At 27.2% G+C, this 17337-nt stretch overlaps 1 protein-coding gene across 2 annotated transcripts in view; it reads left to right on the top strand.

Annotated features, from left to right (window-relative positions):
* LOC107452561 (uncharacterized) overlaps window positions 1-17337 on the top strand; it is a 275849-nt gene that overhangs the window by 80452 nt on the left and 178060 nt on the right. Inside the window, exon 2 of one of the 2 annotated variants that reach the window (XM_016069065.4) lies at window positions 15739-15780. The exons of the other annotated variant lie outside the window; for it this stretch is intronic. Coding sequence (XP_015924551.1) covers window positions 15739-15780 — 42 coding nt within the window. The remainder of the gene's footprint in view (window positions 1-15738; window positions 15781-17337) is intronic. 2 annotated transcript variants of the gene reach the window in all.

The raw sequence follows: 17337 nt of genomic DNA, 5'->3' as shown, positions 1-17337 counted from the left end.
TTTTTCAAATTTGCAAGTTTAACTTAATGCATTTATTCTATTTAGGATATACTGTACAAATTCAAAAGGTCAGATATAGATTGCATATAAATCAATAAATAACATCAAGCACGTGAAATATATAAATTCGTGAAATCCGTTCATAAGAGGAACAATCAAAAGTTAGATACAATAGAAAAGCTGAATGCAATACAAAATACCAATGGGATGCAGAATCGCTAAGAAGTTAGAATTATTGATCTCATACAACAAAACCACCAGAGCTAAAATAGAACTTCAAAAAGAAGCGCGTTAGACTGTCTGTTAATAAGTGGAGATAGATTAATAAATATAATGAATTGTTAGACGAAGTGTTGCACAAAAGAACCTTTGATATTTTTGGAGTAAGGGGAGAGTGGGGTCAATTGTATCAAGGTACGATTGTAACAGAGCAAAAATTTCGAGTGTCGGGTTCTAGATTTGGTTCCTAGGTGGTGCACAAGGTGTATTTAATAAATCTACATGCGCACCCCTGCTGGCAACCATTTTTATGTACTTTTGAAAGAGTTACATCACAAAGGATATTTTCACGCTACGCAAGTACTTTTTTTTGGTATTGGAATATTATATTGTAATAAAGTAATTTTGTTTAAACAAATAAAAATTATTAACCGAATATGTAAGTGGACACCTTAATTAACATTTCAAAAAAAAAAAAGATTAGTTTTGTTAATTAACTAGCATTGTTTTTAACAAATGACGATGAAATGGCGTCTTGGGGACGATTGTAACAATAAGTAAAGGGACGATTGCAGCAGCTGAAAATAAAATTCATAATTTCAATTGCAATTGTTTAACCCCTACCAAACCATTTCTTATGTTTACAAACAATTACTTAACTCTCTAAGAACCACCAACAGTTTCCTATATCATTTATATTATGTTGCATGTGCATTATTTTATTTGTCACCTTTCACTGCATAAATTAAAATTTTTATCCCCTCAAAGTTAGAAGTTTAACCCTTTTGGTCTCTGCTCATTATTATTTTTACTCCTAAAATATCACTACTATTTTGATTATTTGAATTTACGAACTGTTACAATAGGAATGGGGACAATTGTAACAAGTGCACGACTGTCAAAAATTGTTAATAACTAATATAATAACATTTAAAATAAGGTATTTTTTGCTAGTAGAGGATAGTCTACTTTACTCGTCTGTCAATTAATACTAATATTGGATTTTTTGTTAGTTAAAAATAGTTAAGAAAAAAATGTTACAACTGACTCCACTCTCCCCTACTGTTATTAGGCTGCAGTTTAACATCTGTAAGATCTTTAAAAATTCCACCCACACATGAATGACAGATTAAAAAAAAAATTTTTTTTTAATCCTTTATTTCAATGAGGGAAGACAATCGGTGTAACATGTACCCTAACGAATTTCATGAATCGACACTTAAACGTGTACATTTAATTATGAATCAGACTAGGTGCCTCTAAATTCAACTGTCTTACATAAAACCCAATTTTAAGACTTGTAATGTGAAAACTACTAGATAAAAAAAATTGTACTTCATTCATTTAATATTGGCAAAAAGAATTAACAAAATTTTAATTTATTAAGTATTTTCGAAATAAATAATGGCCATTAGTAAATTAATTCTTTTCACAATTACTAATGAAATTTCTTCTAACTCTCGAGTTTCCTCTAAAGGAAGGTCGATCATTTAAGGTTCTGTAGTTGAAAAACATAGGGAATCACTGGTGTAGAGAATGCTAGGCAAGTGCACTTAATTTTAATAAAAATCAATGTAAGGAGCACCGGACAAGAGTATATTGAGTTAATAATTTTAATGTTAAAAGTATTTACTTTCGAATTTATTCTAGTCGGATATTAAAGCATTGAGCAATTATTTAAATATTGATGTATAATATAATCTCAATTCAGATCTAGCATATATTTTGGATACTTACCAAAGCTGCTAATTATTTGTTGTGACTATTTATGTCTGGGGCTATGTATTTTTAAGAAACTACATTTAAATAATTGAAATTTGAAAATTATCAATTTCGGTCTTTCACAGTGACATACATTAGCAGTAATTTTTAAGACATTTGCCTTTACAATTATATTTCTGTATTATATTCTCAGCTTAAAAGCATCTTTGTAGCAAGTAGAATAAAATTTAATCGAACAATTTAGGCGTAAAACCTTTTCCATGTTAATTATTCATTATACTGTGCCATCAAATCAGATTTGGCATAGCTTTCAAATATCTGTTAAAGAGCTGTGTATTTGTTTTGGCTATGTATTTGCAAAAAATGATTTAAAACAGGTGACATTCGACAATCAATAATTTCGGTCCTTCACAGGGACATAAATTAACAGCATTTAAGACTTTTGCCTTTCGAATCATATTTCTGTATTGTATTTCAGGTGACAAACCTCATCTTTGTAGCAATCATAAGCAATTATACTAGGACAATTTAGATATAAAATCATTGTTCTGTGTTAATTATTGCCTGTGAGACCTATGATTGCAAGAATAGTACGAGTAAAGTTACGTAGTAATCACAGCACACTGCAAGATAATGTTTTTACTCGTTACAAGCACTCGTTCTAAACCTTCAATTTACTTCTATAACTAGCACCAATAGCTTTAGCTTTCTCCGTAATCCGGTTAGACGATGCCATCATCCATGAATCCTCATCAGAATGGCTTGTCGATCGTCCTAGACACTAATCCAAGAATGCTGGGGCGGGATTTCGAAGACTCTTTAATGACGTAGTGTATCGTTGACGGAAGGCATCGATGTTATTACGCCGTAATCAATAAACCGATTCCAGTGGAATCGATAATACCTCCTGCCAAAAACAGGTGTGTGATTAAGTTGCCAAAGTTTGTTTTCGAAGGCTAGAAAGCTGCAGTTTGATAACGAGGTTCATACTTCGCGGGTGGTATCATTTGTGGAATCTGAAATTGACGTTTTATCGTTCAGGATTATAATGTATCAATAATACATGTATAGAAAATGAACAAGAAAATATAACAGATCATTTATAAGAAATCAATAAATTAATTTTTCCGAATAGTTTTAAATCATATACAATAACACTAAATTATCATCTTCTCGATGAGGTATATTACAAGTTCATTCATAAAAATATAAAATACAAAAAAAATGTTCCTAAATATATTAATAATACATGCTACAGAAAATAAATGGTGCATTTGTAAATAATAGGTGAATAAATTTTTCTAAATGCAATCACATTTAATTTCAATCTTCCAAATGCAAGTATATTATATATTTTGAAGAAGATGGCGTTTGATAAAAAAAAATCCTGAATATACCAATAATACATGTATAAAAATAAAATAGTGCAGTTATAAAAGACAAAAAATCGATTAACTAATCTTTCGTATCGATTACATATAATGACATTATTTTCTTCTACATGCAGGTATATTATAGTTTTTTCGTTGAAGAAAATAGACTTAGCATGATAAATTTCATGGAAAGTTTATTATATAAAGTAAATAGAGTTTACTAAATTTATTTCTATTAATTTATTATACATCTGGTTTTTCAGAATGAGATGGCTTTTTAAACGTATATGATGTTTAATAGTACTAAATATTTGCATGCCTTTTCAAACAGGTGCAGTATAATATGTTCTTTTTTCCTCATAAATATAATTAATTAAGTGAAATATGTTGCAATTTTTAATAAATTAAATCAAATTATGTAGTTGTGCAATACTTTTGAAAAGTAATTTATACACATTATGAATGAAGTGAAGTTTATTGCTTTAAACAGATTAATGCATATTCATCTTAGTCAACTATTTGAATTTTTCGGTTTTAACATTATGTGTTTTACTTTCTCATATTCTCTCATAGAGAATATGCTATTCCAAATGACATAAATTTATATCAACAGCTGAACATAACTTAAAATTATTCTTTACAAAATCAGTTTTTATGCTTTTATTTTACATTTCAGTTATGCGTATTATTAATAAATGCAAAAAAATTAAATTTTCATTGTAATCATTAAAATATTTCGTATTTTGATACGTCTAGCTTTGACGATACCGGACAAAAAAAAGAACAAATCAAAAAACAATTATATATATATATATATTCTTTTTTTTGTCCGGTATCATCAAAGCTAGACGTATCAAAATACGAAATATTTCAATGATTACAATGAAAATTTAATTTTTTTGCATTTATTAATAATACGCATAACTGAAATGTAAAATAAAAGCATAAAAACTGATTTTGTAAAGAATAATTTTAAGTTATGTTCAGCTGTTGATATAAATTTATGTCATTTGGAATAGCATATTCTCTATGAGAGAATATGAGAAAGTAAAACACATAATGTTAAAACCGAAAAATTCAAATAGTTGACTAAGATGAATATGCATTAATCTGTTTAAAGCAATAAACTTCACTTCATTCATAATGTGTATAAATTACTTTTCAAAAGTATTGCACAACTACATAATTTGATTTAATTTATTAAAAATTGCAACATATTTCACTTAATTAATTATATTTATGAGGAAAAAAGAACATATTATACTGCACCTGTTTGAAAAGGCATGCAAATATTTAGTACTATTAAACATCATATACGTTTAAAAAGCCATCTCATTCTGAAAAACCAGATGTATAATAAATTAATAGAAATAAATTTAGTAAACTCTATTTACTTTATATAATAAACTTTCCATGAAATTTATCATGCTAAGTCTATTTTCTTCAACGAAAAAACTATAATATACCTGCATGTAGAAGAAAATAATGTCATTATATGTAATCGATACGAAAGATTAGTTAATCGATTTTTTGTCTTTTATAACTGCACTATTTTATTTTTATACATGTATTATTGGTATATTCAGGATTTTTTTTTATCAAACGCCATCTTCTTCAAAATATATAATATACTTGCATTTGGAAGATTGAAATTAAATATGATTGCATTTAGAAAAATTTATTCGCCTATTATTTACAAATGCACCATCTATTTTCTGTAACATGTACTATTAATATATTTAGGAGCATTTTTTTCCGTATTTTATATTTTTATGAATGAACTTGTAATATACCTCATCTAGAAGATGATCATTTAGTGTTATTGTATATGATTTAAAACTATTTAGAAAGATTAATTTATTGATTTCTTATAAATGCTCTGTTATATTTTCTTGTTCATTTTCTATACATGTATTATTGATACATTATAATCCTGAACGATAAAACGTCAATTTCAGATTCCACAAATGATACCACCCGCGAAGTATGAACCTCGTTATCAAACTGCAGCTTTCTAGCCTTCGAAAACAAACTTTGGCAACTTAATCACACACCTGTTTTTGGCAGGAGGTATTATNTATATATATATATATATGAAGAAGAACAGATGCTTTTCGCGCTGATCGTATAGACTGCTTCATTTGAATGGTACACTGCTAAAAGGTTCTTTTAAAGTTTCTGATTTTAATTATAACACTAAGTACTTAGCATATATTTTTCTTTATTCCTAATTAAAAATTTATTCATAATCAAATAATAGATGTTTGGGAACGGTAACACTGTCGTTTCAATTTTTTTATTCTGACAGTATAATAATCCAAAAAGTTTTCCTGTGCTATTATTTGAACTACATCGCATTTTTTTGCTTCGTTTGATAACCTCTAATGTGAAAAACACAACAAGAATTAAAAGGATTATACACCAATAAAAATTTGGAGCCAGTTTCCAAAATAATAATTATTTTTCCAGACATAGGTTCTTCATTCTCAAATCACAAGTTTGTAAGCTCTTCTTGAAACTAGAATTTTTAAAGTTTGGAAAACTGTTTACAACCTTTTAAAATACTGGTAATTTTGAAAATATAAATAGTATTATCTATAGGCTTTGTACTGGTTATAACAATATTTTTTCCAAAGAGTTTTTCTTGTCTAGAAACCTGGAAGTTGTTGGTGTTTTTGGGCTAATGAAAGAATATTAAAAATAATATAATTTATGCTAATAAAATGTATGGGAATTGAACTAATTTCGGAGAAGCCACAAAATTTTGATTCTTTTTTTTTTTTTTTTTTGAAAAAGAAAACATAGAAAGATAAATCAAAGTAAGACATTTTCTATTATTATTTTTAAAATACAATATTAAAAAAAAGAAATTGTTGCTCTTATGTAGAAAAATGTTTATAATATTTCAACATCAGAAAGACTAACTGGAGTGGTATTTTTTTACCTTAAGCCTCTTTTCACCCACAAAGATCCTTAAAAGGAAATGAAGGTTCTGATATTTTAAAATATTATTTTTATAATAATATTATTATTGTTATTTTCTCCACATGATAATTTGCTAATCGAATTCTATGCAGAGTGATCCCACAAATAGTTAGCAGAAGGAACTCTCAAATGTTAAAATATCAAATGAACTACTTAATCACCACCTGGATAGATTAAAGAGTAATGAGTCTAGGAGGGCGGGAATTGCAGCTGATAAACACACAAGCAGTATTCATGTGGATGGTATTAAAACTTCACAGGTATACTGTTTGTGAAGATTGTCTTCTTTAGTAAAGTTCTTCTATTTCATAAAAGCAAATATATTTCAGAATAACAAATTACTTTTATAAATAATATCCCCAGGCACCTTTATAATTAGGTGGTTATCCTATCTGACACATTACAGACTGTCGGCTCTAGGGATATAGCCATCTCTGAAAATGACCTAGATTGTAGGGTTCTTTCTGGAGAAGCTGAAAACCGAGGGACGACAAATCACACGGCAATGGATTCCAGGACGCTGAGATATTCGCGGCAACAAACAAGCAGATACGTTGGATAAGAAGGGCGCTCAAGTAAATCAACAGTTAAATACTTCTAGCTTTTTCCATTCCACAAAACTTTATATCAAAAATCTGATACGACAAAACTGGAAAGCCTTGCTCACTTCTCGTGGTTCTTCAAGAAGTAGGAGGAAAAACTTAGAGCAAAATATTTCAGAAAAGTCCCGTGAAAAGGCTGTTGTGGAATTCTGACTCGTGGTAGACCGTGACTGCCTAGTGAACCACCTTCACCGAATTGGCATTTCCATGAGTTCTTATTGCCCACTTTGTGGAAGAGACGAAATCGTGAACAGGAGCCATTTACTGGGATGCACGGCTCTTGCTGGGGTCTCCGAGGTGAAGAAATACTGGAGTGCTGGACATCTGCTGATGGGACATTGACTTTTTTCTCTTATCATGACCTTTTCATTCCTGTTCTATGCTAATCTTATAAAGACTATTTTCCTTTTCCATTAGAAGTAAAAAAATTTATATATAATTAAAAAAAACATATCCAAAAAAATATATTAAAAAAAACCAACAGTAAAATTTAAAAAAAAATCATGATCAATGAAAACGTTCGATTTCATGCTTATGATGACTCTTCCCTCTCCTTCAAAACACCAACGTGGGCTAAATTAATATACGTAAGTCTACGAAAAAAATGTATAGAAAATTTTCTAGATTTAATAAAAAAAATATTAACTTTTTAATTACGATATTTTGCTTCATTTAAAATTTGTTTCGCTTAGTTAAAAATATTAATAAGAAAATCTGATTTTTTAAAAAAGCATAATAATAAATCAGTTTATTTCTATATGCTCTAAAGAAATCTTGTTCTCATCGGTATTTTGATAAAAATTTCAGTAAAATTCTCAGTGAATAAAAAAAAAGCGTTTTGTCTTCTTTAACGCCAGTATTGACCATTTTCTTCCTTCTTTTTGCTACTTCGTGCACCAAACCAATTTAAAGAGAAATCAAATTTCCATGACAACGGCTGTAGTCTAGTTTCTTTGCTTTTCTCTCTAGTGCGAACTTTATGTGAAACGGAGTATAATTCACTTCAAAAATTTTACTACAAAGGCATTTGATGCATAGACAAAAGTTCGTGTAATTAAGTGACATTACAAACGAAAATGAGTATAGAAATAGCAAGGAAATCAGAATAGAAACACAGATATTGATAAAAAAGTTTTAATCCGTGCAGAAAGTACTTACGATTTTTTTTGTTCAATAGAATACAAATAAACCTCGGACCTAGAAAATTTTCATCGGCAGTAAATTTGGTGTATAGCCTTGCTGCTAAAGATTGCCGTATTTACCTTTTATTTTTTACTGGTATTGCATTTTCTTTTCGAATAAAATGAATGTATCTCTTTATTTACTGAAAAAGAGCTAATCCGGATTTTCGAACATTCAATTATTCATACGACGAACATAGTTTTCTAGAAGAACTTTAGAACTATCTATTTCAGAACAGACAACAAATGTCTTATAGATGATATGAAAGAAATGAACTGGCATTTATGCAAACATGTTTATTTATAACATGTTATAAACAGTACATACTTATTAACATTAATTTGTTACTTCTCTAATTATTTCTTAAATTTTCCATAATAACCTACATAAATATAGCAATATAATAGTTATATGGTATATATAAATATATATGGAATGTTTGACTGCATGATGAATTTTCTATGATGTAAATATTATCTGAAGGGAATCTATGGTAAGTAGAAATTACCTTAAGATAATGTTTGAATAAATATTAGTAACTCTGTAGAGAAATATGAAGAATTCAGCATGGAGTAAGAGCTGATTTTTCATTCATAGGCAACTATGCCAAAAGTAATACAAGAGTACGGACGGTCAATAGCAAAGATTTCATATAGTGATAGTGAAGTAATAAAACTTAGAGTTTTCTGACATTTAAATTATTTTATCAGCACTTGAAATCATTACTGCCTAACTAATAGATATCTCAGAAAATACTTTTTTATTGAATTTCCATCACAAATAAGTATTGTTTAAAAATATTGTTTAAAGAGTTAATGCATTATTCTGCAAAAAACAGGAATCTCATAAAAGTAACGGTTTTAAACCGGCATCTTGGTTAGTTATACCGTAAAATTCTTGGCAAAACCGTAAAATTTATGAAGTAAATCCGTAGCCTCAATGGTGTTTTACTATGCAAGAAGTTATTCCTTAAAAATGGCTAGAAACTCCGAAATGAGACTAGTTTTTTATCGTCACAAAGCAATTTCTTACAATAAAAAGAAATCTGCGCAAATTTTACCTTTTGAGAACAAGTTTTCTCTGCTAAAGTTACAATAACGAGTAAATCTGTATTGCATTATATTGTGAATATTTTATGCCAGAAGAACTTGCATCGACCACTCTTCTAAGTAATTTCGGCTTGGGTCATTTTATTGAAAAGCACGCACTCTGTCCTATAAGTCACTGCGGCTCAAGTGTTTTATTATGAAGAAACTTTGATAGTAAGAATTCCACTACAATATTGTGTCAATTTGACGATAAATTCGAATGGAAGTTTTGTTTTCACGATATTCAAAACCCTGAAGTAATTACTGAAAAGTAAGAACAAGTATAAAAATGATTGGTAAAATAGTAATGTTATATTACTGAACGCAAAACTGCATGGAAAAACTAGAATTTCTACAAACGGTCTTAATCGTTCGGTTTGTGATAAGGGTAAAAAATGGAGAAAAAAAGTTTCGTCAGCGAAACATCTTTAAACCGTTTTTCTGGCAAAAAATACCTGTTTATTATTACTATTATTTTTTATTTTTTTCAGTACTGTTTCTACTTCGCTAAATTTTTTGATAAATTCTACTTCTCTCTCTTTCATGAAAACTTAAAGAGATATATGATTCTTGGCCGACTCTTTATGAAGTTTCAAATAAATGTTTTAAAATTCTTTTACTTAATTTTATACTTCAAAAATAATTAGGACACTTTATATCTAACCATAACTTTTAAATGTTTTGGTATTATCAGAACGTATTATTTTTTGAAACTATTACGCCTTTAAAAAATGAAATCATAGGAAATACGTTTAGTTTTCGTAATATTGTTTGAATTTGTAAACGCTTCTTTCCCACCTCTTTATTTTGTCTGTAATTATCTGATTTCTTTTTTCTTCCTTGCTGAGTTTTTGGTGTTTGTTGCATTTTAATTGATTTTATACATTGCATAATACTGATTCTATTTGCAATAACTTCCTTAATGAATCAAAAGAGTCATCATAATCTGCCTTGGTAACTTCATTATGCAACTATACTCCAGAGGGATTCAGAGTAAATCTGGTAATAAATTCTACAATAGTTAAACCGATTTTAATAACTGTAAAATTAAATGTGTGAGGCCTCGTGGCATTGACAGGAGATGAAGGGAAATTTTTAATAAATCTAGATTTTATTTGCTTTGTACATAATTAAATATGAGATAGTCAAAATGAAATATACAATTAAAATAACTGCTACTTTGAGCTTTGATGATATTTATCAATTTATTTATTCTAATGTTTAAAAAAAATATCAATAAAAACATTTAATTTGTATTCAAATATTCATGTTTCTCTAGGTAGAATAATACACATACCTCAATTGAGTACTGCAAAAAAATGATCATATTTTTAAATTTTCCTTTTATTTTTTTCTGTTTTGCTTAATTTCCACAGTATAAAATTATTCTGCAGATAAAGATATTGTATTAAATTATTATATTTCGTTCAAGGCTACCAAATATCCTAATTTCTTTTACTAAATCTTAAATAAGATAGGTTTTCAAATAAAAATAATAGAAATAAAATAACTAAGAGTGAAATAATATTTAATAAAACCTATAAATAATAATAATAAATTTAATAATAATAAAACCTATAAATTTCAATTTTTAGAAAATAAATTTGGATAAATTCAAAATGTTATTTTAAATGTTGATACATGCAAATATAGTATTTATTAAAAACCATTTCAAATGGCTAAATGAACACAGAAGCTTTAATTAAGTAAATTTTTCTCATGATTGTAATTATCATACGAAATTAATTTTTTTAAATATTTTTCCAGTAAAACCTGCTTTACCTAAAACTACTCTTAAACTTAACTATAAACAGAACCCATATCACTATAACGCAGAAGAAATTGTTCAATTGTACCAAAAAGGTGGAATTATTCTAAAATCGATTTATCCTCTGGTTGATGTTTCTTTGCTGAAAATCCTATTTCTAATAATTTTCTGCAATCAATTCAGTCATATTAAATTTCAACGTTGAGACTTTTAATGGATTTTGATTATCGATTACTACTGCAATTAATAGTTGCTCATGTAATCATTATAGTAAGTTAATATGCTACGTGACTGCAAAATGTTTTTCCGACTTGCAGAAAGTTAAATACTTGAAGAAAAAAAAAAGTACATAAGAAAAACTTTATTCACGCCTGCATAAAAAAGTTAAAATTAACTTTAATGCATAATATAATTATATACATTTACAAGAAGCAAATATATTGTTTAGTTCAAGCAATATTATAAATATCAGCAGCAAACCTTCTGAAAGAACTGAAGAATTTTAGAAATATTTAAATTTTTTTGAGTGTTAAATTTGGATAAAAAATTAATCAATTAAATTGAAAATCATGTTTTAAAACATTAATTCTTGTCAAAAGTTATAGAAATACATTATTTTATCAACATTGAACACCTACATGGAACGGTGAAGTAAATTATTCTCATGATTATAATTTTCATACGAAATGACATTTTTGAATTATTCGTCTTGTATACAACATGTAAAACCTAAAAGCAGGAAACTCTTCACCAACACCTTAAACTAGGCTATTATCAAAAACCATCTCATCATTATGCAGGTGAAATCCTTCAAGTTTTCCCAACAGGGTGGAATTAATCCTAAGTAGATTTATTCTCAGGTTGATGCTTCTTTGCAAGTCCCATCACTCACAACCTTCTACTAAGTCAACGCAAGTCTGACATATTAAACGGCGACACTGTGTCTTTTTAAGGAAAGGATCAGTGAATCTCTTTTGAATAGGCAAGCTTCCTGTTTCCACATTCTATGACACCTTCGCGTGCTTTGAAACAAAGACTGATTTATTTCATCCTTAGGAAAACTATTTTTCAATGACTTTCTCTTTTGTTTTTCTTTTCCTATCGTTCATTGGTAAAAGACATTTCCTATCCATTTCATTCACCCTAGAAATAATAATGATACTTTTGCTAAATTTGAAATTCTTGTCACGAATTTAACTTTTGATATTTTTTATTCCTTGCACAATACCACCTGACAGACATGCTATTTTCTTTCGACTTAAATAAATTGATATAAAATACTAGCATAAACACATCCGTAAAGCTTCCGAAGAAATCTGAAGAAACAAAAGTACGGTTTGAATAACACTGAGTAATATATAGTTATCGTTAGCATGGGACATTCTCATTTGTTAAAAAAATTAAATATTTCTAAGATTTTAATATTTTTTGATAATAATTAAAATAAATTAATTTAACACTGATTTTTCATCAACGAAATTAGAAAAGAGATTTTGAGATAGAAAATTGCATTATTGATATTATAAGAATGCAATTGATTTTAAGTTTCTTTTAAACATGTTTAAAAGGTATACAATTTAATATTAAAAATATATGTAAGTCTTCTCAAAAATTAGAAAAGAACAAAAATATGTATTGAAAAATATTGTGAAATAAACATTTTTTTTTAATTTGATTATTTGGGATAATCTTTTATATAATAGTTTTTAACATACACTGAATGATTGTTAAAATATAGATTATTAGAAGAAAAATAAAATAAAATCTTAGGATTGCATCTCATAATAATAAAACAAACTACATTTTTTTGCTTGTAACTGCTCTAATGTTCATTTGCATGTATACTGGGTTGTTCAATTAGTTTCATGGTAAATTTGTAAATGATACTTTGTTTAAGATTAAATACTATTTTCCTTGATGTGTAATATTACTTACGAACCAGATTTATTCTCTTAAACAAAATCAATTCATACTGTCAGAAGATAAAAAAAAACTTACTATATTTTGCTAAATACTTCAATTTTTTACATATACAACTCTAGAATATTAGAAATTTTATTTTAGAAACTTTGTAATGCAACAAAACTGTTCAACTAATGCAATGTTAAATTTAGGATACTTATTAAAAATAAAGTATTTTTAATGGCCAACATACGAATTTTTAGATATCGTAACATAATTATGTGTCTTAAAAAAACGATTGACATATTTAGCTGATTATTTATAGTTTTAATCTGAGAGATCAAGATCAATTTCAATGAAGCTTATCGTAGACTCTTTACCTCATCTGAAATTAGGATCAAATCTAATCATTAAAAATTATTTTTTAATTTAAATATTTATGTAAGTTTGTGGCGTAAGAATTTTATACATGCATGATTTTTATTGTTACATCTTTGTCTATACAAATAGAATTAAAAGTGTGTTGCTCACTGAGAAATAAAAATGTGATCCAAACTACACGAATATGGTAAAATTTATATTATTTCTGACTCTATGAGTACACCTAATTGCTCACAAATTTATGCCGTAGCAATTTGATAATGATCTTGGTTAACATTAACATTAAAATATAGTTTTATGATATGTGATAAAAATTGGTAAATGTCGTACAATATAGGTATAATACGTTAATCTTGATACCTTAGATCATGACATAAAAACTATTTAGTCATTATTATGATATTTAGTAAGTTATTTTATAGTTCTTTTTAATGAATACTCTCTTATAAAGACTATGATTAATGAAACCAATCATTTTGGTCAATCTTTAACATATGAAGGAAACAATTACCAAATGAATGCGTTTAATATTTCGGTTTTATTAACTAGAAGCATGCTTTCTTTCTTACCGAAATACCAATACCATATAATACGGTAAGTTTACAAGAATTTTTTTCTCCGTATTAATGCTGGAACTTTATTTTTTGGAGCAATAAGCAACTTTAGGTAGTACTAGTGCAAAACCACGATTTTGGGCAAAATTTTCGAAAATGAGTTAAATTAAGAATCCCAGTATTTGTGGATTTCTAAAAATACATAACTTTTGTTTGTGCTCTAAATATTTACAAAGTAATAGCAGTTTTTGTGCAATGTGATAACAGGGTATAGACTAAAATTCTTAAATCTTTAAATGCATTTAGCTCAAAAAATAAGATTTTTTCACATTTTATACCATCTGAAACATGATATCTCATGTTGTTTTTAAAATAATTGTCTACAATTTTTCATGAGCGTTTATGATTATGGTGTCTTAAACTACAGTCTAAAAAAAAATTGGAATTTCATTATTTATGCATGTTTTTTCGCAAAGATAATTCAAGAAATATTTAAAAATTTGTATTTTTTTGCTACATTGATCCTTAACTTAGTAATATGAGCACTTTCTTCTGAAATAATTGTTCAAAACATAGTTGATAGCCTCCTAAACAAAAGCCTCAAAGGAATGTTGTTTTAGGGAATATCATTTTTTTTAACAGTGTTTAGCGTATATGTAAAAAATGTCTTATCTTTACCAAAAAATGCCACTTTAAATAATAAACAATAATAATTTATTTTGATAGCTTTACAAGTTTTTTCACGTAACAAAAAATTTATTTGTTTTTTTCTTTAAAATTTCGAATTAAATTTTAACAATAGACTTGTCGAAACTAATCGGATAACTTAAAAATTAATTTGAAAGTGAAATGCCACCAATAATTATTTTGTTATTATCTTGTTAGGGGTTAATGTCACCTAAAACTGTTATGCTTTACAATACCTTTTTTAATTTTTTATAAAATATCTCAAGTTGAGCTTATTCATAGTGTGGGAGCACACAAATGTAAACAATTGCATAATATTTAAATTATTAAAATATACAATGATTAAAAATATATCAGCATTCGTGATGAATATTGTATATGAAGGAAACAAAAGACTTAGTTTCATTGGAACTTTAGGAAATAGCTAAATATGTTTTAATTGACAACGTTTATAGAGTGAGCACATATGCGGGCAATAGTTACTGTAACCTTAAATAAACCTTTGGTCAAAAAAATGGACAATTAGATTAGGAAAATGGTCAGATGCAAATCAATATAACAAACGCAATAGGTGTAAACTCAATGAAGACCCGTATTTACATTTCCTTCAAAGAATAGTCTTTGTTGTTATAAGTAGAATCTTAAAAATGGTACTTCTATATTAGTAATTTTAACGATTTAAATCCTAGAAAATTTTCTGCCAATAATAAGAAAAAAGATTCAATTGCATGAAGTTTGTTTTTTCGTCGCCTGTAACATTACATACTAAAGCAATGTGAAAAAGGACAAAAAAAATTTTTTTTTTTGGCTAAAATTACTTTTGACTTTCTATAGTATCTAATAATTGAATACATTCAAAAATGTAATATTATTGAACATTAAAGGATAAATGAAGTATTTCGTCATTACATGTAGTCTATTTTTCTTATCGTGCATTTTCATTATTTACAGAAGCACTGAAAAATAAGGCAAAATAAAATAGAACAAAAAAATTTTCCTTCATCAACCAAATTTTTTTAAAAATCTTGTATTGTATTAAAATACAGAAAACATTTATAAAATATGTATAACATAAGTTTAAGACGTTTTGACAAACGATATTATGAGCAAGTAATATAGCATTTAGCATTTTGATAGTACATCAGATGGCAATGTCAGTAAGTGTAAATATTTTTACACTTACTACTTACCTTTTTTAAATACTTACATATTTTTACTCTAAATTATTTTTGCACTTATTTTTTTTATTCTAATGATATTTTTTGCATGTTTCAGGTAAGCATGAAAATGCTGACTACCACGATGAATTAACTTCAGGTAAGTGTAGTCAGTTTCACGTTGATGTTTGAAAATGACGCATGATTTTTGTTTTCTCCATGTCTCCATTTTATTTTTGTACATTCGGATGATTATCTTCATTGTATTACCTGGAAACCAATTTTCTTATAGATATTTTCCTTTCTCAGGAAAATCGTTACGTTTAGATTAAAATTATTATTCAATGTTCCTCAAGATTCTGATAATTTCAACAATCTGATCTAAATACTGTTTCTGTGTAACTGACTTATTTAAAAATTATTATAATTCAATGAAGAATATTTAAAAAAAACTGCAAGGAACTATTTGTGTTGAATTGAAACTCATATGTAGAAGAAATTTAGTTAAGTCATATCTTTAATTCGACGAGTAATAAAATATGCAAAATTGAATTGATCCTTATTGTGATTCTAATTCAGTTTATATTATTTTTAAAAAATTATTTTCCTTAGATTTTTTTCTATTTTTTCTTGATAATATTAAAGAGTGACTATAAAAATTAATGGCTTTTTATTGCTTAAAAAGTACGTTCAAATCGAGTCATTTGTTCAACTCAAGCAATAAACTCAAATATGTACTCAGTAAACTCAAGTATTGATTCAGATCATTGCAACATTTTGTTTCTCATTACAATTCATTACATATGATCTTAAATTCGAAATTTTTCCAAAACTTTTAATAAATACGAAAAAGGGCACATAGCAAATATAAACTTTTATAGATTTTTGAAATCATTTAAATAATTTTCCGACTAGCCCATTAAAAAACAAGCGACAGGACAGTAAAAAACTTCACTTTAACTAAAAGTTGCCTTATTACAACAAACTAGTCCTTAGTTTTGTTTCTAGATATATGCATTGCAATTTTCTAAATTTTCCACCTGATAAAAAGGTAACATCTTATCTCTGTAAAGAAATCATGTTTTTCATAATTTCCCTACCAATTTATAAAAAAGGAAAGAATCATGACTGTAAAAAACTACACTTTTGCCAATAATTGCGTTATTAAAACGAAAGTTCATAGTTTTGTATTTAGTATTATAGATATTCTAAAATTTCCAGTTGATAACAGTTCAATACACGAAAACATATATCTATCTTATTTCCGATGAAGAAATTGCCATGTTTTTTTTTCATCATAACTTCCCTACCAATCTACAAAAGCAAACAAAATCCAGGACAGTAAAAAAAAATGCCATTTTCATAAGTGGTAGCATTATTACATCAATCTTAGTTTTCAAGTTCTATCAAGTTCTTAGTTTTGTTTCTAGATACATACGTAGCAAGTTTCGAAACTTTTTACTTGATAACTGTAAAATACACGGAAACTATAAAGAAATCGTAATGTTTAATGAAATGTAATATTCTCCTATAAAGAAATCGTAATGTTTTTAGCTACAAAGATGATTTTTCATTAAATTGTCTCAAAACCTCAGTATGTACCAAGTGTTAATGAGTTTATCACTTAATTAAGTTCAAATGTTTAAAGTTCAAAATGTAGAGAAAACGTGGAAAAAATTACAGAACAATGATTTTATATATATATGCATATATATAT

Source organism: Parasteatoda tepidariorum, chromosome 3, assembly GCF_043381705.1.
Source record: "Parasteatoda tepidariorum isolate YZ-2023 chromosome 3, CAS_Ptep_4.0, whole genome shotgun sequence".
NCBI classification, from domain to species: Eukaryota; Metazoa; Arthropoda; class Arachnida; order Araneae; family Theridiidae; genus Parasteatoda; species Parasteatoda tepidariorum.
Note: the sequence above shows the minus strand (reverse complement) of the source record. Positions and strands in the feature narration are given on the sequence as shown.